The 27355-nt window shown below is 42.5% G+C and overlaps 1 protein-coding gene and 1 long non-coding RNA gene across 2 annotated transcripts; one reads left to right on the top strand and one right to left on the bottom strand.

The window, feature by feature from the left end:
* Window positions 1-1049: 1049 nt before the first annotated feature.
* IGIP (IgA inducing protein) lies at window positions 1050-12664 on the top strand. The gene has a single exon (XM_045794532.2). The coding sequence runs from the start codon at window positions 12357-12359 to the stop codon at window positions 12516-12518; it is 162 nt and encodes a 53-aa protein (XP_045650488.1). The 5' UTR covers window positions 1050-12356; the 3' UTR covers window positions 12519-12664.
* Window positions 12665-22149: 9485 nt separating this feature from the next.
* Window positions 22150-27068, bottom strand: LOC123790282 (uncharacterized). Its single transcript, XR_006779060.2, has 3 exons — window positions 26949-27068; window positions 24966-25744; window positions 22150-23518 (listed from the first exon to the last, which is right to left on the bottom strand). It is a non-coding gene; the product is annotated as an uncharacterized LOC123790282 (long non-coding RNA).
* Between the last annotated feature and the right edge of the window lie 287 nt (window positions 27069-27355).

Below are 27355 nucleotides of genomic sequence, written 5' to 3'. Positions count from 1 at the left end.
ATGAGATGTATCGTTCATAATATATTTTTTTTATTATGTGTAGAAAGATTTTAAAAACTTAACTAACGTGCAGCAATTTCCAGTGAACCTGTACTTGGACATCAGGTAGCGAGTCTATTTGTGGTCACTAGCACTGTCTCCTAAACTAGTAAGAGGTCTGAAGCTATTCTTTGATTTTTGCCAGTGCTATTAACTTATGTAGACCTGTTAAAAAGCAGAGCAACACAATTATAGTTATCCTACTGAGCCATGGATTCTGAGTTTCATTTTAAAAGTGAAAGCCAAGTTGGTATGTGTAAAGGATTTCCATGTAGCTGTGGTGCTAGTTATTACTGGCTACATTATATGCTAATGTATTTGTGTTCCCCAAGTGTACAAGCCTTCTCTCAAAAGTATGTTCTATAACTCATATATTCAAGGTGTAGGGTATGAAAATGCAAAGCTTAGGAGAGCACTTTACCAAGCTGGTGTCCTCCAAACTGAAATTGTTTGTAACGATAGTCTTTTACAGGTTTTCATTTAAAGATGTTCGTGTGCTTTTAATTGACAACTAACTTCTTGCTGCTGTATAGTAAAATATTAATATATTTTTATCATTAAACTGCTGCATGACTATCATCTTTGAGTGAAGAGAAAATGTTATAAAAAAAAGATGCCTTAAACAGTACATTTTGGTTTGGAATTCTGTAGAAAGTATTTTGGTTTAAAAAAAAAGGATCTTGTCTGATATAGAGAGTTCTGGGGATGGAATTGTTTCTTGGCAAATCCAGCCATATAGAGCTTACTGCTGTATGTAGAAGACACCACCTGTAGGAGCTGGAAGGTATCAGTGCTTCTCACATTGTAAAGCATTGGCCTAGGAAGGTGAAACAGTTGTCTTTTTGAAGGTTTTTTTTTTTTTCTGCTGGTTCTTTGGGTTTTGATTTGGTATTTTAAGCTCCCTGGTTGAGTGTGTTGTCTTTGTTTTTGAGATCTACTGTATGTGTTGAATAACAAGCTATTTCCATTGTACTGTGCATTTTCCCATTAAATTGTTTGCTTTTAATATTCATACAATGTTAAATATGAGGTGACCGTACAATAGTTAGGAATTTCTTTACTTACAAAAATCACTGGAAATGATTAAATTGCTTTTCCCCTTCCCCCAAGGTGCATTTTTCTTATTTCCATATAGTAAAGTTGAGCTTTTACAGTGCATAATGTGACATTTGGAATGCTTATCAACTGCATGTAAACATTAATAACCTGCACTTTTTTGTCTTAAGGTTTGTTGAGCTGTTTTGTTCACTGTACTTTTACTGTGATATGGAAAAGACTGCATTCTCTGTGCTGTTACTAGTTAGGAAAGAGAATTGCTTTGATTTTGTCTCTTGTTTACTATAGCTTCTTAAAGTTAAGCCTTGTACTACAGGTTGTTGGAGTACTCCTAGATCAGTGTTTCATAGTAGCCAGCAATAAGTAGTGCAAGTCAACAAAAACACAGCAAACTTAGGCAAAGTGTCCTTTCTTTGAGATGCGAGTTCTTTCATGAGGTTTTCTTTAGGGTCAGAGTTACCTAAAGTGAAGCCTTTCTTACCTACAGACTTCAGATTCTGCTTGGAATCCTACCGGATCAATAAGCACATGTATTGTGCAATTGTCTTTACACTATAACAGTTAAACACAATCTTACTAAGATTTTGAAACCAGTGTCTGATTTATGGTCAGTGGGTTTAAAAAGAAATCCACGTGCAAATCTTTTAAGACTTAAGAGGTGATCTTAGAAAAGACTAAGTGACTGTAAAGATGCTCTTTTTTGCATCTCACTTTACCTCCCCAAGCACCCTCCCAACCTTCCTTCCCTTCCCTCTACTGTTTCATCCTTTCCCCACCCTTCCTCCCAGGTGCTCGGTACTTTACCAAGGTTCTATATCTCAGTGTTTTATGTTGGAGTTTTTCCTTGTTTTTATTTTACTGGTTGGTAAGCCCTGTTTGTGCTGAAATGAAAAAGGAAATGGTATATTTGACCATATGTGTTATTCATAGAAGACAGTATGATCAAATGTGCCAAAAACAAGCAAACAAAACTTAATTCCTGACAAGTATGCCTTATTTTTAATGATCTGCTTTGTCTTACGATTAAGGTCCAAGAGCTTGGTTAAACTATGTTATTTGCCTAAGTATAGAAGAAAACTTGAAATGCATTGCAATATTGACGTTCTTTAAAATGAGAGACACTGTCAAGTAATTTAATCCAGAGATCAGCCACCAGATTTGAAATGCCCATATATGTGTGTGTGTTTGGTGTTGTTCGTTTTTTTTTTTCTTTTAAATCACCAAATCTTTTTTTAAGCTACTTTTTATTTGTGCCTCCTATTTATCATGCTGATGTTAGAAGCAGCAGTCATCCAGCCACAGAGGGAGCTAAAGTTAACTAACCAGAACTGTAGAAATCATTATACATGCCTTTGACAACAAAGGAAGTTCATAAGAAAAGCCATGTCGGCTTTTCCTCTACTAGATACAGATTGAAGGTAGATGAATATTTGCCAAATGGAAAGGAGAGACAATGTGAGTCAGGAAAGACAAACTTTCCCAGCTTCCTAAAAGCCATGGAGAGTAGAAACCAAAACCAACAGGGAAATAAAAACCTTGAAAGTCTCACTTTCTAGTCCCATGCAGGGGTTGAAATTTGACTCAAAGTGGAAAATATATCGATATGTTTTTAGGTCTTCACATCTAGAGATGGATAACTATTCCAGTTTGATTTTTCAGGTAATGGAGAAAGCTGCTAGTAATTTTAACCCCTGCCTAAAGACAGTTAATTTCATTTGGGAGCAAATACTTATTGCCTTGAAAAATAGCACTGTAATAGCCTATGATAATTAGTTGTAGAATAACCTTTATCCCTTTTAAACTATGCAAATTATTAAATAAGTGTAAATTAGGACTCAATTAAAGATAGTTGATTATATTGCAATCAGATGGCATTCACAAACTTAACTGGAGCATATACAAATGAAATCTATTAGTCTAAGAGTTTTGTATGCTAACAGAAAAATATAATTTAGCTACCTATTCTAAAAATGGTGAATATTATTAATATTGTATAATAGGACTGGGAAGACTGCCTCCTTTTTTGAAGAGAGAGAGATTAAGGATTTTTATAATTGTTTTTCATCAAATTTTAATATTTTTGTCAAATTTTTAGGTATTTAATTTGTAAAACAGTTTGCTTTGTACTGGCATACAGAAAATAGGGTATTGATTTTAAACTTTTTGAAGCCAAGTGATCAAGTACATTTGTAATAAAAGTCAATGGATCTATATCAGTTGTACTCACTGTTTTCATTTCTTATTCTTATTAATATAGGAATGCTGTACTTTTTCTGCAGGAACACTGTACTAAATTTGGGTGGAAGGGAGGGGAAGAGATAAGTCCGTTGATAATGAGCATCTGGGTGGGTAACCATGGCCCAAGCACTTTATATAATCTTTAAGTCAATTAAGATTTGGTATATTAAAAAAGATGCACATGTCAATTTTTTTCTTCCTGTTTTCGTATGGAACTTGATGTTTGTGGGGGTTATCTCATTCATTGTTTCTGTGCTTTAACATTTTGCATTTGGCACTATTGAAACTTTCCAAACATATTTTTCTTTTATGATATTTTGGGTTATATGCCAGCCCTGGTGAACGCACCATGGGCATGATTATTACTTCTGTCTCCCACACATGGTTCACCCTCTCTTCTTCAATATTCCCACTCATTTTTTCATATTTCACACACACGCATGCACGCACGCACACACGCACACATTTCCAGATGATTTTAGAATGGAGATTTCTGAAATTGTTACTGTAGTTGTTTTCATAGCTCCACAATTCACTTTATTTTACATGTGAACATACTTTTAATATTTTTCCCCATTAAGAAAATGAGATACCAAATCTAATGACTTTTTTCCCTTTTCTGAGTTTTTTCAATATCAGAATGAGATCCTGCTTTCTATGTAAAAGGATGCTAAAGAAAAGGGAGTCTTAGCAACTTAGGTTTGGAACAATTGGCGATGACTCTGAGTATAACATTTATAGTTGAATATCCTTAAATTTGAATATCTTAGTAATTTGGAGAGATACATACTTTTTCATGAGAGTGGAATGAATAGGAAAGAATTTATTGGAATTGCTTAAGTGAGCAAATTCACTGAATTTATCTGTGTAGTTTTCTGTTAAAGTTTATCCATTTCTAAATCATAAATTATATTTCTGGGTTCTTTAATTGCAAATTAACTGAATTTAGACCATTTGTAATGGAGTATACTATAAAGCTAAAATGATCACTGCTATTAAAATTACTCTTTTCACCCAACTGCATTAATTACCATAGAGAATTTGCAATATATTTTTAAGAAAACCTGATTTTAATAGTTGGGGAGTTATTTGATCCTAAAAACCTAAATTTAAGGCCTAGGCCATTTGACAGACTCTTTTCAAACAAATTTCATTGTTATGGGTTAAGTGAAGATGATCTAAACTAGCATTGTCATGTCAGGTAGAATTTCATAATCCAAAAACAACCAAGTGAAAAGAGAAAGATATGATTGGTTTCAAGCTAACAATTTGTCATCTTACAGCTCCTAAACTGACTACCAAGTTTTGATGTTGAATGGTCTAGTCAATTCATGTCTTTAGGAAAGCTGAGTAACGGCAAAGGTCATCCGTTAGAAATATTTTTCTTAAAAAAAATTTTTCATAGTTACTCATGTATTTTTATTTTGTCCCCATATTATGTTTGGTATTTGTTTTCTTTTTCTTTTCTTTTTTTCCCCCTGATGTGCTTTGCTTTTGTGGAAAATTGTCTTGTTTGATAGGTAGAAACATGGTGGTGATCCTCTATGTAAAATAAAGTTAATTTTTAGGGACCAGAAATATTTTACTCATTTTGGAATTGCAAGATTTTTTGAATTTTCATGAAAGCATACTTTGTTTTAATGACTATTAGCAGTTTGCTTATTAAAACTTTATAGCATTTCATGGGAAAAAATTAAGCTAAAAGTTTGATTTTCTTGATTTAGGGTACACTTTTAATAATTCAAGAGGCCTCCAAGTTCAAGGACCAAACCTTTATATTCTGGAATTTTGAGAATCATGGAAGTACTCTTCTTAACATGTGTTTTAGTCTAAACTGGATTAAAACAGAAGGATCCTCGGAGGACTTAAGATGTCCTTATTGTGAAGTAGCAAACTTAGGGGACAGGTGACTTATGTATTCACCTTGACTAGCTCAACCAGTGATGGGCATCAGCTAATGAATTATTAGACACATGTTGGGATTGGATCAAGCTCCCGTTCAGCTGGAGTGTATTGGCAATTTCCAGTGTAGGTAGTTGTTGGTGGCATTTGACCTACCTCCCTACCATATACGTTTGGTTTTTTTTTTTTCCTCCCATTTTCCTTTTTCCTCATTTCACTGTCCTTTATTCTTCTCCTTACCATAGGCCTGCCAGTGACACTCGAACTTACCCCTTTAAGAGGGAAGTAAAGAAATTGTTGGCTTCTGCCTTAGAACATAGCTAACTGATCCCAGAAAGATTTCTGTATAATGAGATAATTGGGCAGTTTTTCTGAGGCATAGTCTTAAACTGGCAATCTGAAGGGCATTGAAATCATTAAGAAATTTGTGTATTGAAGAGAGTAAGAGGTATGTGTATTTTAGGTAAGTTACTGGGGGCTGAGATTTACTGGTTTGGAAATTTGAGAGCAGAAAGGGAAGAACCGTTTAATGTCTTCATGAATGGGAGTGTGAGAGTTATATAAGGGAATGGTTTGGAGGTAAAGTGGGAGAAGTTTTTATTGGAGGTAGGAAAAGATACTAAGGTGGAGTCTTAAATGAGCATTGTTTGCTAAGGACAATGAAGTTGATCTTCACTAATGAAGTTTCAATAAAGTCGGAGAAAATGGGTCCCTTGTTGGTTACGAGAAAGCTGTTGGTCTGTAGCTAGATATGATGATGATGATGATGATGATGATGATGATGATGCATTATACAAATCTGCTTTCAGGTGTAGGATGTTTGCTTTTCTGGACAAATTAAGTAGCACAGTTGTGGAATGACAGCTTTTCTGGTCAAAGCCTGTTGGTACTGGGGACTTACTATTGTGAGGGAAAGAAGATAAGAAAATTTCAAACTTTTTCACTTATCATTTTTAAACTATCAGAAACATTTATGGTACAGATTCTTTTCCTGGGCTCATGTTACAGTGTAGTTTAGCTTTACTTTTCAAAATGGTCCTTTGATCAAATCATTTGATTTTACAGTTCATAAAGATCCATATCATGCCTTGATTTTACAGAACCTTGAGCCTTTGGTCCACATTAATTTCTTACAAGAGGAGAGTAAACCAAGTAAAAACACTAAACTGCAATTTTAGGTATCTTTTCATTTCTTTTACATTTGCAGTCCCATCATTTAAGATTGTGGACCTTATGAGACCCTCAATAATACTATATTTCTGAAATTAGACAACATACCCCCCCAAACTCAAATTTCTTTTTGTTGTCCCACTTTGTTACTTTAAAGTTGTAGAATTCCCAAGTGTCCAGTGGTGGCAGATAGTAATGTAATTTAGTATATCTTGGAAGTTCTTATGTTCTTTGTAGGGTGAACTGATAGTGTCTAGATTTCTGTTCCCAGTATCCCAGGAACATTTTTAATTATTTAAGATAAAGAATTGCTGTAATATTTTTTTTTAATTACATAATTCAAATTTATTTGGACTCCTTTTTAGTTTAATATGGACTTATTCTCAGTGATTCTGACAGTATTTATTTCATTTTACCCAAATCTGTATACGCTAGTGATAAAATTTCTTAGCTAAAAAAAGAGGTTCTGATTTTGTATCTGGAACGTAACTTTTTTTTAAAACAAATATCAAGTTCATTAACAATAGAATTATTTTTATTATAATTTATTTTTTAGAGTTACCACTTAGTATGTTTTTCCCATCCTACCGATTTTAAATTATGATACAATTACATTCTATAACTTGTTTAAGTCCGTGCAGAGCCTTCTTAAATAGCCCCTCCCTTAAGAATTGTTTTTTAAAAAGTGAATTCCCAAACCTAGTCAAGAACCAGTGATTTAAATGACTGCCTTTGAAAGGATTCCTTGAGTCTAGTGAATGGAGATAAATGATAGCCCATTTCCATGCTGCATACAGTTGTTAGGGTTTATAAAGTTATCAATATGTAAAAGTGCAAAAGCAGGAAAGATGTAAAGTTGCCTATAAAATTTCTAGTTTTCATTATTTGCACTATTTATCTTTGCACTTGATTTTTTGAAAGTTAAGACTAGTCACTTTCACTTTTGTTTCTAGTCTTTTCTAATTTCTTACAGAATTGTTTTCAATATCCCACCCAAAGCAAAACTTATATGCAATTAAATATGCTTTATAAGTCCAAGAAAATATTTCTTAGTGTTAGGTATGTAGAACAAAAATTTGTTTTGATAAAAATTTTTAATATGGGCCTTTATTTGCCAATATAATCCTTTGTAAATGTGAGCTTTATTAAACTATTTGAATAGACAAAGTGAAAGCTTAGGATAGAAAAAATATATATATATGTATGTATATGAAACGATGTCTTTGAGATCCAGTTTCCAGCCTGAAATGGCCTGTTTTTGGAGTGTTGATTTATTTTCACTGAAGTCAATGAGATCTGAGTCTAGCTGGGTATTGGCTTAAAAAGCTGGAAGTGAAGTGGGTGACAAGTGGCAGCTCCCTCTTTTATGTAGTTTTCCATAATGCTCATAGAGTTTCATCATGGTCTATGTGATATAACTGGTATTGAAATAATTACATTAAATGAATATTCCTTTTTGGAATTCAAGGTTCACTCACTTTTTGAGGGGGGGAGGGTGGCAAGGGATAAGAGACTTTATTTTAACTAGAAGCATTCTTATAACCTCAAGTTGTGCTCTAGGAAGAATAGGAGAACAAAATGTGTACCTGTGAACACATTTTTTGTCTTAGTGAGATTGTGCAACACAGTGTTCAAAATTGCAAAAAAAAAAAAAAGGTTGATAGTTTTGTCAATAGAACAGAAATATGTTTTGGCTAAAATTAATTTTTGTAAGTTATTTAATTATTTCATTTTATATTCCCTTCCCTGTATCCTTTTGGGCGCTTCATACTTAAAACTAAGTGAGAGGCCTCTCTTTAGATCTGGTTTATTTTTGGAATGCCTGAGTGTATTTCTCTATGGGGGGGGGGCACAGGGTGGTGTTTTAATTCTTGACATGCTCTTCTCAGCATGGTAGTCATTCTGGATCTCATGTTTTGCAAACTCTGTTGATAATTCAGTCATGTATTGAAATGTGTAAGTCCTCTATGACATAGTGTGAACGTTTGTGGCTGGCCTTTATTGTAGAACCTTGTAGTTTTGTTTTCAATTGGGATAGAAAGTTAAACTTCCATTGTTCAAATTTTAGGTTTATCTAGTGGAATTGTGCCCGATAGTTGTCTAACTATGGACCAATTTGGGGGAATGAAGGTTGGCAAATGTGTATTTGACTCTAGATAATCCTTTACTCAAAATCGTAAGCTAAAGGCTATAGTGTTAGAGTTGTCTTAAGTTTTAGGTTGTCAGATCTGTAAATGTGAATGATGATCAGCATTGTGTTTATGAATTTCCTTAGGGAAAAGAGCAAAATTCAGTCTCCAGACCTTTTCTTGGAGACTAAACTTACCATATATGGAAAATGAAAATATTTTAGAAAGTGGCTTTGATTATTTTTTAATGGAGTTTAATCAGCTTAATTATTTTTCCTAGGTTGAAGCACTTATTTCCCAAATTTGAATAAAGGGAAAAGATCAGCAAATTGGCCCCCTTTTTTTGAGGCCATTTTTAGTTTTCTGCACCCATTTCCCAACCCTAGTATAAAATGAATTACGGGTATCCCTCTGAGTCCCTGTAACCCCTTTTTGCGATCACAGAAACCTTTGATAATCTGATGAAAGTGATGGACCCTCTCCCCAGGGAAAAAAAAATGCACATACACAGATAATTTTACATGCAACCTCAGGGGCATCACACATCTTCTGAAACCCAAGTTAAGGATCTCTGCTCTAAGTAAACTCTATAGAGAAAATTCTAATGCAATTAATTGATAAAATTAAGAACTAACTATTGGCTTAAAACATTTCAGATTGGAATTATTGTTAGATGGTGGCCCCTACTAGCAAAATGTGACATTGCAACCAGCTTTGTTAGACATCCAGACAGAAGGAAAAAAGAAGCAATGTTCTGAGAGCTATTTATAAGGAGTCAGGGCATCTCTAGACATGGGAGCCATTCCTGGTTCAAGGCAGGGGTCAGGGTGCCTGACAGCTTCTAGCAGGGTAGAGTTTGATAAACCACAATGCTCAGGATGCCAAGGGGTTAGCCATTTATCTTAACCCCTTCCTCACCAAAAGATTTTAGTTTTGTCTATTAGGAAAAAAGATGTCACTGGGGAAAAAAAAAAAAGATTTGCCTTACAACTTTGCTGGAACACATCAGTTTGGTGACGTATGGGACACCAGTATTATTTGTGAGAAGGTACATAAAACCAAAGTAAATTATTCTCTATGTAGAACATTATTTACTAGCAACATTTGTTTGGATGTATTAGCTTTGACAATTTTTACCAGTAAATATTGGTTTTATTTAAAACTGGGAATCCAGTTTATAAATAGGATAGTTGTTGTATCTGTCCTTTCCCCTATGTAAAGAATAGTTTAAAGATTTATGCATACTTTTTACTTTTCTCTCTTGATGCCATGGAGTGGGGTGGGTGGGGTGGGGGGAGATCTTTGAGTCAACAACTGACAAAATGTCTTCTCCAAATTTAAAAATTGAGAAACAGCACTTTAAGTCCTAACTCTACACCATTTTAGTAGTGCATGTATTAGTTTTCATAATGATTTTTGGTGCATGCCTTTGGGCTTCTTCAAAAGTGTACAATAGGAAAGTATATTTCCTTTCTTAGAAAGGAGATTTTTTTTCTACTTTGCAACTTGTGATTACAAAAATCTTCCACTGTGGGAAGATTAACCATGTATTGAACTACTGAAAAGTATATATTTTTAGATATACAGAAGGAATCTACATGGAGCAGCATTCAGACCTATATAGAAGTCATAGCATTCTGTATAGGACCAAAAAGGAAATAACATTAAACACTTAAACAGACTTTGTTGGGTAGAAATACCTTTAGATCTTGCATTGACTTCCAAAAAGAAAACACCACAGAAGTTTGCTGAAAACTTTTGTTGTTTGAATTTTCTCTGTCAGTGTATTTAGCCCAAATATAACAGCTTTGGGTTAACACATACATAAGAATCAAAAAAACAAAACTAACTAAATAGATCAGTCTGGTTTGTCAATCCAGCTTGACTGAAATAAGTAAACTAATCACTTGGAACATGAAAAACTGTCCAACTCCTCTAAGGTTTTGACAAAATAATCTTGGCTGATGTGGGAAGATACCCACTTTGATTTCTGACCTGACAGTGAAGATTCATGCTTGACATGATTTCAAACCTGACAGTGTCTGTTTAAGGAGCTATGGTACAGTTTGCTAATTCAATCCCAGATACCTGTTGATTACCTGTGAGATCTAGAGTCCAAAGTAGCCAGCAGCCATACCCCTGAGTGCTCTGTGCCCATCAGATCTCTTAAAGTAAGCAGGGTTGGGACAGGTCACAGCTCAGATGAGTGACCTCAGGCTGTGGACAGCCCCAGATTCAAGAATTGTATCTGTTTTCTTGGGAGTCATCACTGAACTAATGTCCCACATGGTGTTACTTACTGTAGATGCTCTCTCTTGGAGGAGGCCCAGAGCACACATCCTAATCGCTTGTGGTACTCAGAGAGGGGGTGCTAACTCTGAGGCCCTGGCCAAATTCCAGTTTAGGGATGTGGGTCTTCTTCTTACCATTCTAATTGGAAATGTGCATCGCTTCCCATTTTCCCTGTTGACCTCAGTGCAAACTGCATTAGTCTGTTTCTTTGCCCTGGTCCCAAGTAGGATGCTGGTGTGTATTATATGGGCCACGTTCATGCCTTATCTTAATGCACAAGAGTTGAGGAACGAGTGAGCTCCTATATCAAAGTGCCCTGTTGTTAGAGGGAAACTCTTGTGATGCTTTGGAGGTGAAATGGGCCCTTTTAGCATAAGTTGGGGAATATGCACTGGCCGGAGGCTTCCAGCCATGAGGTATGAATTGAAACCTATTTCCCTCTTTTCTTATAGCATGTTGAGAAAATCTGTTGGGTTTTCAGCTGTCAGGGAAGGCCGGAGTTCTGCAGCTTTAATCTGGGTAACTGAGGCTGGTTGGGGCAAGACTTTGGTTAATTAACTGGGTTCTCAGATGCCACAGACTCCGTGAAAAGTCACCATTATTTTCAATGGTTGTGATAGAATTTCCCCCCAGTAGCCATTATTTTAAGATTATATTGCAGAGTTGCTTTATTTGAGCTTTTCATGTATACACAATCCCAAACTGGAAGAAATAATTAAAAAAAAAAAAAGAATCCTGCTGTGAAAGGTATATATTACTCTAGATTTTTCTTACTGTAAATATTGTAAGATTGTAATACTGTCGATATTTTATTAACCAACAAATGTTAATCTATGTGAATTCAGACTTATTTTAAATGTGCTTCTTATTTACTGTGTGTGGTCCCTGTTGCTGACAGTATTAAGTTATATTCTGATGTAAGATTAACTTTATTAAAGAATGTAAACATTAATGTTTCCTTATGGGAAAACAAATAAAGTATAAAGAAGACAATTCTTTTCATTAAAATATACTGTGTATTTACACTTGCTAGACCCAGCACCACTTATAAATTTAGTACACTGTTCAGAATTTTAGTTAACACAGCTGACATGGTTGTGCTCTGTTTGAAAGTCTAAGAGTAGGTATTGTTGGAATATAAAGTTTGTATTTGTCTGCTGTGAATCATAATCTTGAAATTTCTAATCAAGTTTGTAAAATTTTTATAGTAAAACATTTTAATGACAATTTAAAAATTTACTTCTCGAAAGAATGGTCAAAACAGTATCCTTTCAAAAATAGAATTGTTCTTTAATATCTTTCCAAACTGACTTTGGTTAAATGGACCAGATGTATATTAGTTAAAATTTAGGACAAAGTTGTGAAATTCTTTGAGTTTACAAGTTAATCCTTATTGGAGATGTGCCAATTATACAGTAGAATATCATTAATTTGCACTGTTTGGGGACCCCATTAAGAATGCTGAATTTTGCCAACTAAGAAGTAAGCAAATGCAATTTAAAAAGTAAATTTGAGCATTCTGTATTAAATATGTGCAGTTATTATCACATGAAGAAGCGCAGTGTGTCGGGCTGTAATATAACCATACTTGCTGTCATGTTCTCCCATCTCAGTGCTGGGAACTCACCATGTGGAAACCAAGCAAATGTGTTGTGCATCAGCCGGCTTGAGTTTGTTCAATATCAAAGCTGAAACTAGCGAGGTCTGCTGTACTGCTTATTGAAGTATTGTGATTCTTTTAGGCATTGATTCTTACAAAATATATACTGTAACAGTATACTTTGTACAGATTTAAATTTTATTTGAAAAAAATGAAATAAAGTAGGCAAAAAAATAAAGATGTTTATTTTTCATGTGACTATATAAACAGATCAGTCTTTTGTTTCAGTGTCTTTGGGGGGGATCTGGTTGCTCTTGTTTTTGGTTTTTTGGTTTTTTTGATAGATGGAAACCATTTTTAGGACTCAGTAACAGGTATACTTGCCTGATCATTAATTGGCTGCAAGTTTTAAGTGTGCTCTCTCACACTGGTAAACTCTATTTTCTATTTTATTTTAAAACACACTTATTTATTTCTAAAGATTTTATGTGAATGACTTGCCTGTCTTTTTGAGTCAGGTTTTTTTTTTTTTTTTAAGATTTTATTTATTTATTTGAGAGAGTGGGAGAGAGAGCGAGCACAGGAGCAGGGCAGAGGGAGAGGGAGTAGCAGACTCCCCTGCTGAGCAGGGAGCCTGTGACATGGGGCTCGATCCCAGGACCCTGGGATCGTGACCTGAGCCGAAGGCAGATGCTTAATGGACTGAGCCACCCAGGCGCCCCTGAGTCAGTTTTTTAAATTCTCTGATGGTATGATGGTTAACCTAGCCCATCACAATTGAAGAAAAAGAAAACTTTCCCCATAAATCATGCCCCTTTCGAAACCATGGAAGGTTTTTTTTGTTTTCGTCTTTTTTAAATTTGGTTTAGGGTAGTAGAAGACTTACCAAAGAGTGCATGACAAAACATGACAAGAATCTTCTGAAGAAAATAGAGGTTGTGCTTAAAGATGCTTTCAGAACTGCTTTTCTAGTGAGCAGAGTGGTAGAGAATGAAGTTACCAATGAAAATGTGGCTCAGGTGTGATTCTTCAGAATAATTTTAATGGGTCTTCTTATAGAAGATTAGATTATTAGACCAAAAAAATCCCAATTTTGTCCTCTAATTCAAAAACTAGTGGAGGCCTTAGGTGTATGACATTTTCCCCAAACTTTAGAAGTAGAGTTGGAAGTTTAATTTCTGCATTCTCCTCATTTTATCTTTGCTGATGCTTTCACTTACCTTCAGGCTGGATAGAAGGAGGCTTGGAACAAGTAGTTGCAGGGACAAGGTCCCTGCAAAAGTCACACCATAGAAAATTTTTCATTGTTATTTAAATGTATGTGACAGTGGTTATATTCTAAAAGCTGTTATATGGCCATAAAAATATCTGAAGATCATATTATTACAGTTCCAGGCTTTCCTGGGTGAATCCCAAGAAAGTTGTGCTATTGTTGTTACTGGTTTTTTCTTGCTCAAGTGGCCCTCCTTTGTAGAGAACAGCAGACTAGCTGTTAGACTAGCTTCTACATCTGACAGCCAGTAAAAATAACGCAGGAATTTTGCGTATGAAAACTTAAAGCTGAGGGTGTCACTGTTTGGAGGAGGTAGGTGGGCTGCAAAGAAAGTTTCCCCCGAGTTCTGCGAGGCCTCTGACTTGGGAGGCACGCACAGAACAGGTGGGTACTTCCTGAAAAGGAGACCAGATTCCCTACTGGGCTCCAGGTGAAATCAGTCTAACCTTTGGATCCCTTTCGAAGAGTTGGGCTCTCTAGTTATAGGAGCTTGAGGTGGAAACTGTAGCCATGATTTGTGGTGAGTATAAGGGAAGGAAAAGTCAGAAGCCCCTTCCTCACTGTCTGTGACCTTACTCTTTTAAAGACGCCAGATGGGACTATGATAAAATATGCCCTATGGATGGTCATTTTGAAGAGCAAGTAGTGAAGTTCTGCAGGGCTGCAGGGGATGCAGACTTGGGATCAGTCTGAACTACAGGACAAGGCGTATCGTGCCATGGGAGGGAGACCCTCAAGAAAGGGGCCCAGCATGTTCAACAGAACTATTTGTCATTTTTATTTAGCTCTTTGTTTTCTAAAGTGATATAATTGGCAAACTCTTCCCACCGCCACCTCTAATTGATGTTACCTTTTATTTAACCATGTGGTATGTCATTTAGTTTGGCTCTTTTGCATGGTTTTTAGAAATCTCTTTGTTCCTAGTTCCAGTAACAGTCTCTTTCTAAGCAGACAGGACTTTTTGATTGAGAGTACAGGGTCTGGAAGAGGTTCTGCTCATTCAGCACCAGAGGGAAGAAGAGCCGTCTTTTGCTGTGGCTGACTGCTGGCTAGCCTCAGGGCAGGCACACCTCACCACTCCTTTCACTCAGCACCATCCCCCACGCTTCTGGAACTTGGGGGGGAGGAGCCACTTTCTTTCCTGAAAATGGGGAGTCTACTTTTCAGTAAGGTTGTCCCCATTCTCATCAACAATGATTTTTATTTATTTTGATTTGTTCAAATTGGGCCATTTGACACTTAAGTTGGCAGTGAGGAAATGTCACAAAACAGAGTCAGTGAATGTTGCAATGTTTAAAAGCAGGATATCCCCACCTTACAGCCCACAGGGTTACCCACTTAACTCCCCCCCCCCCATCCTAAGGATCCTGATTCTCCTTGCATACCCAGCTCACAGCTTAGACCTTCCCCCAAGGAGCAGGAGGTTCTTTGTCATCCTCCTGGGAAGATCCGTAGCAGGTCTAACCTGCCTCCAGTTTTTCTGTCTCTGGCAGTGACACTAAGGGTGGGTCTATACTGCTACCATCTTAAATTTTTACAAGCCCACTACTTTTTATTTTAACTAACATTGAATCCTTAAAATATGCAAGGTACCAAGCTAAGTGTTTTATCTAGATTATTTTATTTAATTCTTACTACAACCCTATGAGATAGGCTATTATTGAATTACCCCCATTTTACAGAAGAGGGAAACTGAGGCACAGAGCGATTAAGTAACGTGCCCAGGGCCACACAGTCAGGTGTGCTGGCAGGCTGATGCCAGAGCACACCCTTGGTCTCAGTCACTCTAGTGCATTGTCTTCCCTGTGAGGTTCTAACTGGTAGAGTCCCCCTGAATTTGATGTCACCTCACCTCGGGATGTACTTAGCTGGATGGCAAGGCTTATGTTCCCTGTATAGCTCAAAAGCCACACTTCCTGTTCTGAAGGTTGATTCATGAATGAATCCACATTTTCATTTCCCTCTCCCCTTTCATGGGGGAATGACTTACTCAGAGCGGGGCCGACGAAAGCCGGCAATAGCCTTTCCAGGCCTCTCTCTCCACTGCTGATTTTGAAAGTAAGTTCAGCCCTAAATACTATTCCTGCCTCTTCCCACTCTCACCACAATGACTTGATCAAAGAGCCCTGTGAATGAAGCCCCTGAATTCTGTCTGGTGGAGTTGTTGATTTCTTTCTGTTTCCCGGATTATAGTCCCCAGCAGATACCCTGTCCTGCTCACAGCTGACCTCCTATCTGGGCCCATCTGGCTTCAGATACAGGCTCGAAAAGGATCAGGAGGCAGCCTTTAGGAAAGGATCCAGGTCTGCCCAGATTCCCAAAACCTCACTATTCACCAGTAATTGGCCCAGTAATTGGATCAGCCAGGGCTAGTCCTGTAGTTTCTAGCTCAGAGTTATGCTTAGGCTTTTATGTTTCTGAAGGCATTTTCCTGCATCCTCTAAAATGCTATTTTCCAGATGCTTCCTGACCTCCAAGGGGAGGTCCAGAGTCTGTCACTCTCCAGGGGCCTCTTCCAAAAATAAAATATGAAATTCCTGGGGACTTGGGGTGGTTTAGATGGCTGTGGCCTCTGTTAGAACTCTTGTCTGAAAAGAGACGTTCACAATTGAAATTGGAACCCCTCATGTGTTTTGTATCCTCTGTAGTAGTGATTCTTAAAGTGTGGCCCCCGGACCAAGAGCATGAGCATTCCCTTAGAAATTGTTAGAAATGCAAATTCTTGGGCCTAACTCCGGAATGAACTGAATCAGAAGCTTGGCTTTGCTCTTCAGGAGCCCAGTGACCCTTGTTACAAGGAGCCCACCAGCTGACCGTAGGGCACATGGAAGTGTGAGAGCCACTGCTCTCTAAAGCAAGGTTCTCTGTGTCTTTCCGAGTCTTAGATTTGAGAATCCAGTGAGAGCTTGTGGCCATCTCACCTGCTTCACTGATCCTCCTGAAGGCCAAGTTACGAGTCCCTGTTGTGCCACTTAGAGCTTGTCCAGCTCTCTCTGGCTTTCACCCTTTGGACACCACCTCCAGAAGGGACGGCCACATCTCCCCTATTTTTTTTTTTCTTTCTTTCTTTTTTTTAAGTAGGCTCCATGCCCAGCGTGGAGCCATCACTTTCCTCACTCACGACCCAAGACCTGAGCTGAGATCAAGTCTGACGCATGACCGACTGAGCCCCCCGGGCGGCCTTCTCCCCTAGTTGTTCTTTCATCTGTGCACTGTTGGTCGTCGCGCAGAGCGCACCAGAGCACACGGGGAAAAGGGCATGCTCCGTGGATGTGCCGCAACTGTAACCCATGGCCTCTAGACAGAAACCAAGTGCTCAGGCGTGGGGCACCAGGCCAGGAGCCTGGGGCCAAATAGAAAAGTGATTCTTTCTCCTAGAGCTGGGAGCGCTGTGTCAGAGCAGGAGCGATAAAAACTGCCGAGCTTCCTGTGCCAGTCCTGGCTGGAGCTGGCTGACGGCAGGTGGAGTTCTGGCAATGGCGAGTCCTGGCTCTGCCTGTTGTCCCTGGTTGTTTGTAGCACCCCGTTCACCTGCACAAGTGTCCTCGTTTGGATGACAGATTATGTGGCCACCCATTTTCTCACCTGTCTCCTCGCTGGTCTCCTTACAGCCATTCTTTCCCCTGCCATCCGTTCTCCACACAGCAGCCTGCTTGTAAATATGTTTTCGAGGTTCTTATGAGCCGGCCCCTGCCTAACTCTCCAGCTTTGTCTCTTCCTTTTACCTCCTTGTTCACTTCTCTAAGCCATGTGGTCATCTTCCTGTACCTTGAACGCATGGAGCCCATTGCCACCTAAGGGTCTTTGGCTTTGCTCTTCCCTCTGCCCAGAACGTACTTCCCTCCACACCCCCGCACAGCTGGCCCTTCTCATATTCAGGCCTCAGCTTATGTTCTTGCTTCGAGGGGGCCTCCTCTGACAACCCAAACTGAAGTGGACTCTCCCTCACTGCTTTGGTTAAGTTTTCTTCCTAGTACCTCTCCCTGTCCAAGATTGACTTCTCTATGTTTTTCTGTTGATGGGCTAACGCCATGAGGGCAGGACTCGCTAAGGCATCCCCAGTGTCGGAATGAGGCTGGCACACAGCAGATACTCAGTAAACATCTCTTAGCTAAATGACTGGACCCCAGTGAGTAGGCCATTTCGGAAAGTCAGCTCTGCCTCTGGGGCTGACTTCCTCATCCACTTTGAATGCAAGTATTGTCATTCTGTGTTATCTCACCGCTGGCGCACAGGTGGCATAGGACAGGGGCCCTGCATTGGAGATGATTTTCTCAGCCTGCTGCCAACCCTCCTTAGCATCCTGCACCTCCCGCCTCTGTGCAGGGTCAGCATCTGCTCTCCCCAGCTATTTCATCCTTAGCCAAAGCTCTGGGGAAAGGACAGGAACCCTGGACTCAACAGAGACCTTAATGCCCACTCTGCCCCCAAAAGCTCCCCAAAGCATCATTAGTTGGGCCTCTAGCCATTCAGCATGCACTTGGGGGCCCCCTTGGCCACATTCATCTGGACTTTTCACTTGATGAACTCGGCACTTACTCTCCCTGGAACCCACTAATTGAGGGAAGGGAGGAGACTAGCTATCTGAGAGGTGATGTGCCCTGTTTCTAAATGCTGAGGGGTAGGAGAGATGTAGAAAAGTATGGCCTCCATAGAGCACCATCATCATTGGTGACATTTCACTGAATCCCGGCTCTTCTACTCTCTGTTACTTGGCCCTCCCCCGAGTCTTTAAGATGGGAGTGGTGACAACCACACACACACACACACACACACACACACACACACACACCGCAACAACAACTCTACAGGGAAGAAGCAGAAAAGAGCCTTCTTCCTTGATTCTAAACCTGAGGAGGAAATGAGGCTCCCGAGCTCAGCTGAGTTTAAAATAAATTTCAGCTCCAGGCTATGGAGTCATACAGTCATAGCTAAGTCAGACGGAGATAGAAGATAGAGTTTGAGGGTTTCCAACCACTTCTCCATGAAGTGAGTCCCTGATGGGAACCAGGCTGCTGCATTGTGGGCAGAGGATAGGGAGGGGAAAGCAAGGACCTGGGACCAGAGTGGCACTCTGGAGGATTTCTGAGGCCTTTGTCTGAGTCCCAATCTTTTGGGCAGGAGCGTGGAGGTGGGGATTAAAAGTATTAGGTCTGAGGGGCGCCTGGGTGGCTCGATTAGTTAAGTGTCCGACTCTTGATCTCAGCTCAGGTCTTGATCTCAGAGTTGTGAGTTTGGGCCCATGCTGGGCTACACACTGGGCATGAAGCCTACTTTTAAAAAAAGAAAGAGGCTATGAGGTTTGAAATCAGGCCTAGGTGCAAATCCAGTCTCTGTCCCATCACTCCCTAGCTCTGTGCCTTAAGGAATGCTACTTAATCTCTCTTAGTCTCAATTTCCTCATCTGTAAATGGGGTAAGAGGGCATACCTCATTTGATTGTTGGGAAGACTAAATGAAGTAATTTATGTCAAGAGCTTATAGCACAGTTCTTGGCACAGACTAATGGCCGGTAAGTGCTATCATTATCATTAGCCTTGTTGTCATGGCGCTGTTGTGGTTGTTACTGGAAAAAGGGAGAGAGATGTGGAACTTGAGTAGTCAATAGGAGCACTGCTTCCAGCAGCCTCCGCGTTCCAGGTAGAGGAGCCATGAAAAGAGCAGATGCCTCTAGAATGAAGAGCTAGTCTGCATTTAGCTGAAGGGAAGGCAAACCCATCCTGACCCCTTCCCATTTCAGCCTGGGTACCTGCCTATCTTCATACCTTTCTCCTCCCGGTCCAAGGAGGATCAGTCTATAGCTGTGTCTTCACGGACCTAGCTGGATACTGGACCAGATTTATTTTGGTCTGTTATTTAGTGTCTCTCTTCTAGACGTGGGGTGTCTGAGGTTTTCTGGCCGTGGTAGAGAAGAGTGCTTTTTTGAAAAACAGAATGTGGTCTCTGTCTAGGGACTCTGCTTCCTTCTGGTCACAGACAACAGCAGAGACTCTGCCATCTGCCAAGGGCGTGGGATGACTAGAGGTCAGTGCTGAATGTTAATTCACCTGTTGGACATCTAAGATAGCAGTTAATCAGCCCTGGGAAACAGCTCTTGCGTAAGAAAAGGAGTGATTTGCCTTTGGCAGAAATTCTTAAGCTGGTGTTTTTGGGGGGTCTGTAAAGCTCCTGAAATTTTATACAAACTTATACCTGCGTGTGCAATGTACATTTTTCTAAGAAGAAGATCCATAGTTTTCTTCAAAACTCTTAAGGGAATTCATGGCCCAAATAGGTTCAGAATCGCTGGTCCTAATCTGAGAATAGAAAGAGAACCCTCCTCTGAGGGTCTCTAAGAAGCTTCAGCCTGGCTGACTGACAGGACTGTCAGTGAGCCGGGCCCGGAAGCATTGCTGAGGCTTTGAGGAAAGAGAGCTGCCGTCCGTAGCTCTGTGTTGGCTGGTTGGAGCCTACCATATCCGTTTGGGAAGTTGGGGGTTTCGAGCTAGCTGAGTATCTGAGATGTGGTTATAGTATTATAAGGCACTCTACACTGCTGTATTTTATGCCACATGGAGGTCGGATCTGGCGTCACCTCAGAAGTGGGAGGCAGGGTCGGGCGCTTCTCCAGGTGTGTTTTGGTGGTCGTAGTGGTAGGCGATGCGGGAATCTCAGTATGTTGCCGTCATTTGAAAGTTTGATACGTGGTCACTACTCAGCGACAGATTGTGCACTGATATGAAGTTGTTTCGTTCCCTTTTGAAGGCATTAACTCTAAAGCCCGTGGTCTACTTTTTAACTTCCTGGAGACCAGTGGATTCTTCTGACCTGTGGGGCACCCTTTCTTTAGGGGTCGGGCGCCTCGGTCATAGTTCCGGCTGTGCGTACTGACTCCTCGCCTGCCTACTTGGGGCCTGTGAGATTAATGCTTTTTGGAATATGATTCTGTCATTGAGCCTGTGCCCCCATTCTAGGCAGTCCTGATACTTTCTTCTGCTTTTCTCAATACCTGTCATTCTTTGTTTGAGTTTCTTGTTCATGTTAGAAAATGGCATCTGCCTCCCTGCTGAGACTTTCCCCCTTCCTCTCAAACCTCAGATCTGTGTGCTCAGCCCAGCTTGCTGGATGGCACCAGAATGCGGCAGAGGTATCCTAAGACTTGGCCATCCTCGTACCTGAATCAGGCAGACATGCTCTGAGCTCAGAGTCAGGCCGTACGTGGGCAGTGTAGACTGAGAGCAGCAGGGCACAGTGGTTCCCTGGGCTCCCCCAAGAGTAGAGCCTGATCCCCATAGGGTGAATTGGCTGAAGAAGATTCCATGGGACTAGAGTTTCACTTTGCTTGGAAGCCTTGTTCTCCGAACATGAAATAGTCACGTCTCCAGGACACAGGCCTCTGACTTGGAGCCATCACCGTGCAAGGCCGCCCAACTCCTCCAAGGACATAGACGTATCCAGCGTCACTGCTAGAGGGGGTCTAGGCAGGGGCCGTCATCCCAGGACTGCCCTGATCCCCACAGAGCTGAGGGATCTCATGGAGGTGATTAAAACCCACAGGAGGTGACAGTTTCTCAGCATGCTCTTCCAAAAAGGCTCTGGGTCTTAGGAGGAGCTCAGCCACACCCACTTTGCGAAAGTTGAGCCCAAGGACTGAGACCAGAGAGACAGTCTTGTTCCCATTCCTCACCCCGGGCCTTCTGTCTGGCTTTACCACCTCCTCTCCTGTACCCTGCTTCCCTTAACACACTCAGGTTAAGCTGGCTCTTAGTAACTATGACTTGAATTCTTGAATTATGTCTTGATTATAGGGCCCCGGGGGCAATGAACAGTAGGGAGTAGCCGTCCTCTGGTGCGATTTGCCTCCTCCGAAACCTGGATTTTGGAGAAGGAATTAGGAGGGAAAAGACAGGCCTCAAAGGCCATCTGATCTCACAGTCCACTGGGCAGAACAAGCCACCCCGCTGTCCAGCTGACTGTCTTTCTAACCTGAATGCTTCCTTGGGTCATACAGAGGCTTTTTATTATGATCAAATGTATCAGTCCTCTCCTTTATGCCTTGGTATTTTCTGGTCTTTAAATAAGGTTTCCCTATCCTTAGATAATAAACATATTCTCCCATAGTTTCTTGTATTTCTTTTATAGTTGTGTTTCTATGTTTCTATGTTAGTTCTTTAATTCATCTGGAATTTGTTTTCATATATGGTGTGAATTAGGAATCTTTTTTTTTTTTTCTGGAGGGTCACATGCCGCCCGGAATTATATAGGCCATCCTCTCCCCAGTGACTTGAAATACTACTCTTATCACATTCAAAATTCCCATAAATACATGTGACTGTTCCTGGATTCTCTATTCCACTGCACTGAACTTTTTCCGTATTCCTTGGACCAGCGGCACACCATTCCAGTTGCACTTTTAGAATACGAGTTTTTTTTCTTTTTTTTTTTTTTCTTTAAATTCAATAAGCCGGCAGAGTATGTTTTGATACAGTGTATTTTCCTCCAAAATTGTTTTATTATTTGTCATATTTTATCCTTCTAGACGTACTTTGTAATCGGTGTATCAAGTTTCACTTAACAAGTCTTATTAGGAATTTGGTTGGGATTTTATTTTATTATATAAATTAAGTTGGAGAGAGTCGATACCTTTATAACATTGAGTCTTCTCATCCAGAAACAGAATGGCTCAGCTATGTTCTCAAAGGCCTCTGGGGGAGACATTCTCTTTTGTGCTGACTCCTACGGTCCCCTCAGCACCCCTTGGCCAGCGCCCTGAGCCGCCAGGTCCTTTTATTGTCATGCCCCATGATCCTAGCTTACTCACTCCCTCTTCCCCCTCAGATATGAGTGAAGCAGGGAGCATTTGCTTTTGCTCAGGCATTCCAAGCTTTTTCTTTCTAAGACTCAAAAGAACTCCAGGGGGATTGTCCTGTCTCCCTTATTCCCTGCCTTTACATCCCATTCCCAGCACCTCCCCTCTCATCTTGCTCCCTCAGGACTTGCAGTGCTTCTAACCCAGAGGAGGACAGCTGGGTGTTTCCTTTGGTCGGAATTCCCTGGGAATCTGGTGGGCCTGAAACACAGCCCCTCATTCTGACCTCTCTTTTCATACTGTTGCGTGTAATTTCTAAGCTTTGTCCTGACGAGATGGATGGAAGGAGAGGAGAGCTCACAGGGTATTTGAGGAAACAGAAGTGTTAGTGATTCTGTGCCAGATACCCACACTAAAGGCAAGAGCTTATGACCCCAGATCTGCCAGCAGGCACCTGGGACTTTGCACATCAGCCTGGGCTCCATAGAGCATCTAGAAATTCCTAGCCATTTTTGATCCCGGATTTCTGTCCCGTGCACCAGCCTCAGGAGGCAAGCTGCTAGGTCAGGCTGACTGTCAAAAGCCTAGGGGTGAAACAAAGAAGGTCCTTCTGCCCAAAACCCTTTCAGGGACAGCAGTATCCAGCAGTTTTGTTGCCACTATGAAAGCCAAAGGAGCCAGAACTAAGGTTGTGTGGGCTCTCAGACCAGGGGGGTGGCTGGGAAGTAGGGAAAGAGCGGCCCAACATGGGGTCCAGGGCTTAAAACTTGCTTTAAGGCCAGGTACAATAGCAACACAAAGACACAGGCGGTTTGCCCAAAGCATTTGCATATGTACCAAGTACCCAGAAAGGCCACAGAGCCCCGACATCCAGACACACTTTGCCCAGCCATGCTCTTCTCTTGTTTCTACGTCCGCTTGGCGCTCTCTGCATCACCTCCTCCTGCTTCCAGGCTCCTCTGGGGTCAGGTCAGCACAAGTTACCATGAAAATATCCCTTGTGGCCTTGACCGATCTTCATCTGCTGCTTATCTGGGGGATAAGATTTCAGGGTAAGGACTGCAGAATTTGTTACAGTGATTGGAAAGTTACTCTAACATAAGACTATTACAGAAAATGATTCCTAGACATTTGTATTTCAAAGGACAGAATGAGCCACTCCAGCATAGTGAACCAATTTCAGGGACAGGAAATCTGCCACAGTGGCTGAAAAAGTTCTGGTAACACAAACAGAGCTACAGTGTCTGATTCCTTGAGATCTTTCATTCAAACACAGTATGCTGCAAAGATTTTTCCCTGGCCATCCCCCACCCTACCCCCCAAGTTGCTCAAGGCCCAGCCAGCCACCCAGTTTTACATGTCTAAATCTGAAATCAAAGTCCCAGGCAGGGAGACGGATTGTCACAAGTAATTGCAACATCCCACAAGAATTTGTTTGGAGTTAAAAGGAGCCAAACCTGGGCCTTCTCCAAAGCTTGCAAGTCTGAGCTTTTGAGAACCACATTTGATCTGTTCCAATGAGCTACGTGTAGATGTTTGTCTTGTACCTGCTTGGCAGCTCTAGGGGACCCTGTAGAACTCCTGTGGCCCACCACGGTGACAGGTGTGGCTCCCCCTAGTAGAGGACTAGGGGGATCGGCTTGAATGAACCACAGGCCCCCAAGGTTGGCCTTTAACTTCTGAGCAATGCTAGCGCTGGGAACAGGACGCAAGCCCAGGGGAGGAGGAAGGACACAAGCCCTGAGGGGTGAGGGCTCCCACGTGGCTGCAGGGAGGGACTTGGAGGGGAGGGGAAGGGGCACACTGTTCCATCCTTTCTCGGCAACTCACACACTCCCTGCGCCCTTGCCCTCGCCCCTACCTTATGTCATTTTATCCTTACGTGTTCACATCATGACATTATTTTGAGATGCTGTTCTCTCTTTTTCCATGTAAAGAACAGCCACCTTCAAAGTGACAGCTTAAGGCTCAAACACAGTAGCTACCCTGACTATATCTCAAGACAGCCCAGCAGTACTGGGGGATACAGTTGGCTGTTACGAACCAGACACAACATCATCATCAGCAGCATCAAATAGCTGCCACTTACTGAGCCCTTAACGTTGTGCACAGCCCGTCCTGTGAGGCTGACAGTGCCATTTCCCTATTCGACAAAGTAGAGCCCAGGCCGGGTGAGGCTAAGTGGCCTGCCCTAGGTTGGTCAGAGTGGGAGCGGGGCCTCCAGAGAATCTGGGACATTGCCATGGCTCATTATCTGCAGGAAGGAGCAGAAGGAAGCAGAGCCCAGGGAGGTGACTGCCAGCCCCACCAGAGTCGCAAACTGCCAGGTGCTATTGGAAGGGGCTTTCACAGCCTGTGCTTTCTGGGCGCCAGGTCTCCCACAGGACCCCTGGGACGTGATGCCTCAGGGATGGGGATGGAGCGGGGGAGAGCAGGGAAGGCCGGACAGCTGTGTCTCGGCTCCTGAGAGAATACTCACATCATCGTGGGCCTGCAGGACACAGTGGGCACATAAACCCTGCCTCCCTCCTCGCTGTTCTCCAGGACGTCGGGGTGAGGCTTTCTCTGAGAAGTAGGTTACTCCTCATTCCCACCACTCTGGCCCTGGCTTCAAAGAACACAGAGGGAGCCAGAGCAGGCCAAGGTAGATTTCTGCTTGAAGGCCAACTGTCCCTCAGCCCAATTTCTTTTCAGCACAGCCTAATATCGCTTTGTCCCCACAGCTGATTTACATGGCAGGTTTATTTAATTAGCCAGAGATGAGTCAAAGTGCAGCTTGTCCTCAGAGTTAATTAATATTTACTGAGCCACCACACAGTGAGTGACGCCAAGACTGGACTGTGTCCTCTCTATCAGCTTAGGGAACAGACTTCAACCCCTTGTGCCTGGCCGGATTTGGGAACTGGAACCAAAGAGTAGGGACGATGAGCCTCTGAGCTACTAAGAAGAAGAAATGAGGTCATGCACCCAATGTGCCTACCACAGTGCGTGGCACGTAGTACGGACTTAGAAATGGATAGCTGTGTCTGTAAATGTTAAAAAGGACTGGCAGGGCATGGTGGCTGAGAGACCTTGTTCCCCTATGGGACCTATTCCGGCGGAGGTGGGGGTAATGGCAGCAGACGCTACGGGGCATGCACGGCCTCAGACGCACTCATGTAGGCATCATTCGTGAAGAAATAAGGCATGCTTCTCCCCGTTGCCATCAGGCTCCTGGTAGAAGAGGGAGGACGTGGAGGGTGGCGGACCCTGAAGGAACTGAAGCAGAGCATGAGTAAATGGAAGTTCTCCTTCAGCTGTGACTTGACCGCAAAGGGAAGGAAACCCGGCCCGGGCACCTGTGTGGTCCCCGCTAGGCCGGGACCCTTCCTCTCCTCAGCCCAGTTCTGCACACTCCAGAACCCTACCCCACTCTTAGAAGACTTTTGACCCTGGCCGTTCTTCCAAACGGTGCTTCCTCGGGCCCCCTCCTGTGGAGGGCCCTGACCAGGCCATTCCTGGGGCCGGATCTGGTGCCGGTGCCCGCCCGCTCCCGCCTCCCTCCTCCTGGGCCGCCACGTCTGAGGAGCATCACACAGCCGGCCGGGCCGACTGCGGGACTGCAGGGAAGTCCCACTCCCCAGAGCCCTCTTTGTGCTCACTGGCTCTGAACAGGCAGCGCCTGACTCTGCCGGCTCATCACCTGAGCAGCCTCAGTCTTTCCCATGGAAGTCCCAGCGTAGCCAGTGCCCGAGTGTCTGGGCTCTTCGGTCTCTATCTGCCAGGCTTGACCCCCTGGCCCCCGGAGAGCCTGTCCCAGAGCTAAGTTGAGAGGTCACCGTGAAACAGCCAAGACCCCAGGCATGGACAGGCCTTTCTGGAAGCCAAGGCCAAGTGGGAAGTCATGCTACTGAGAGGGGACCCAATGGTCCATCTGTCTCCAGCTGCCAGAAAGATGGCTTTTCTACGTCAAAAATGAGGCAGGATAACAGTAGCCCTAAGACCTGGGCAGAATTGGGCAGGAGGGCACAGCGAGGCCTGCAAATTTCATTCTGCGTTTGCCACATCTTCTGTACAAAACCAGACTGGGCGGAAGGGGTCTTTCCAATTACCTGAGTTCAGTAAGAAAGTGGAATGGGAAAAAGGGGAGAAACCGCACACAGCAGCCCGAGGGTCAACTACAGCAGGCTCCAGTGGGTGTGAGGTTCAGGGCCCCTGCGCCCCCTGCTGGCCCCTCAGATGGGCTACAGCCCTGGGGCTTCCTCCTCCCCAGGAGGCAGCCGGCTGCTTCTCCCAGCGCTACTTGGCTGTCCTGCTTCCCCTCACTCTTTTTCCTCTTTTTGCCTTCGGACCTAGCCGCAGCTGTCTCTCCCCCTTCCGTAACCTGGGCTTCCTCCTTCCCGACAAAACCTCTGCATCTAACCCAAGCTTTTTTGGGGGGGAGAGGGGGCTAGTGTATGGCCCAACTGCCTTGCTTTCCTACCTGCACACATGCCCCTCAGAACTGCAAGTGCGCCCTTCCTCAGCCAGCACGTCAGAGCAAGACTTCGCTGCTGCTTCCCAGAGGGGCGTCCAGCTTCCAGCTCTTCCTTCTCCCTGTCTTTCCCACTACAGAAGCTAACCTTTACAGGGCGTCTGGGATTGGCCACCCCAACTCTCCCACACCAGCCCTCCACTCCAGATTGGACCAGGACAGTCTGTCCTCTCTCTCCCTCCCTCTCTCTCCTTCCAAACCCTGTCCATTCAGCAAATTCTAATGGCTCCAGTGTTCACGCTCGGCCCATCCCCACCATGCCCTCCCCTGAGCTCCTGCTGCCAGGCCACTTGCTGTGCCAATAGTCTCCTGAGTGTCTTTGTCTTCTGAGAGTGGAAGTACCTAGAGGGCAAGGA

This window comes from Ursus americanus, chromosome 5 (assembly GCF_024610735.1).
Source record: "Ursus americanus isolate L20-20 chromosome 5, mUrsAme1.1.p, whole genome shotgun sequence".
NCBI classification, from domain to species: Eukaryota; Metazoa; Chordata; class Mammalia; order Carnivora; family Ursidae; genus Ursus; species Ursus americanus.
Note: the sequence above shows the minus strand (reverse complement) of the source record. Positions and strands in the feature narration are given on the sequence as shown.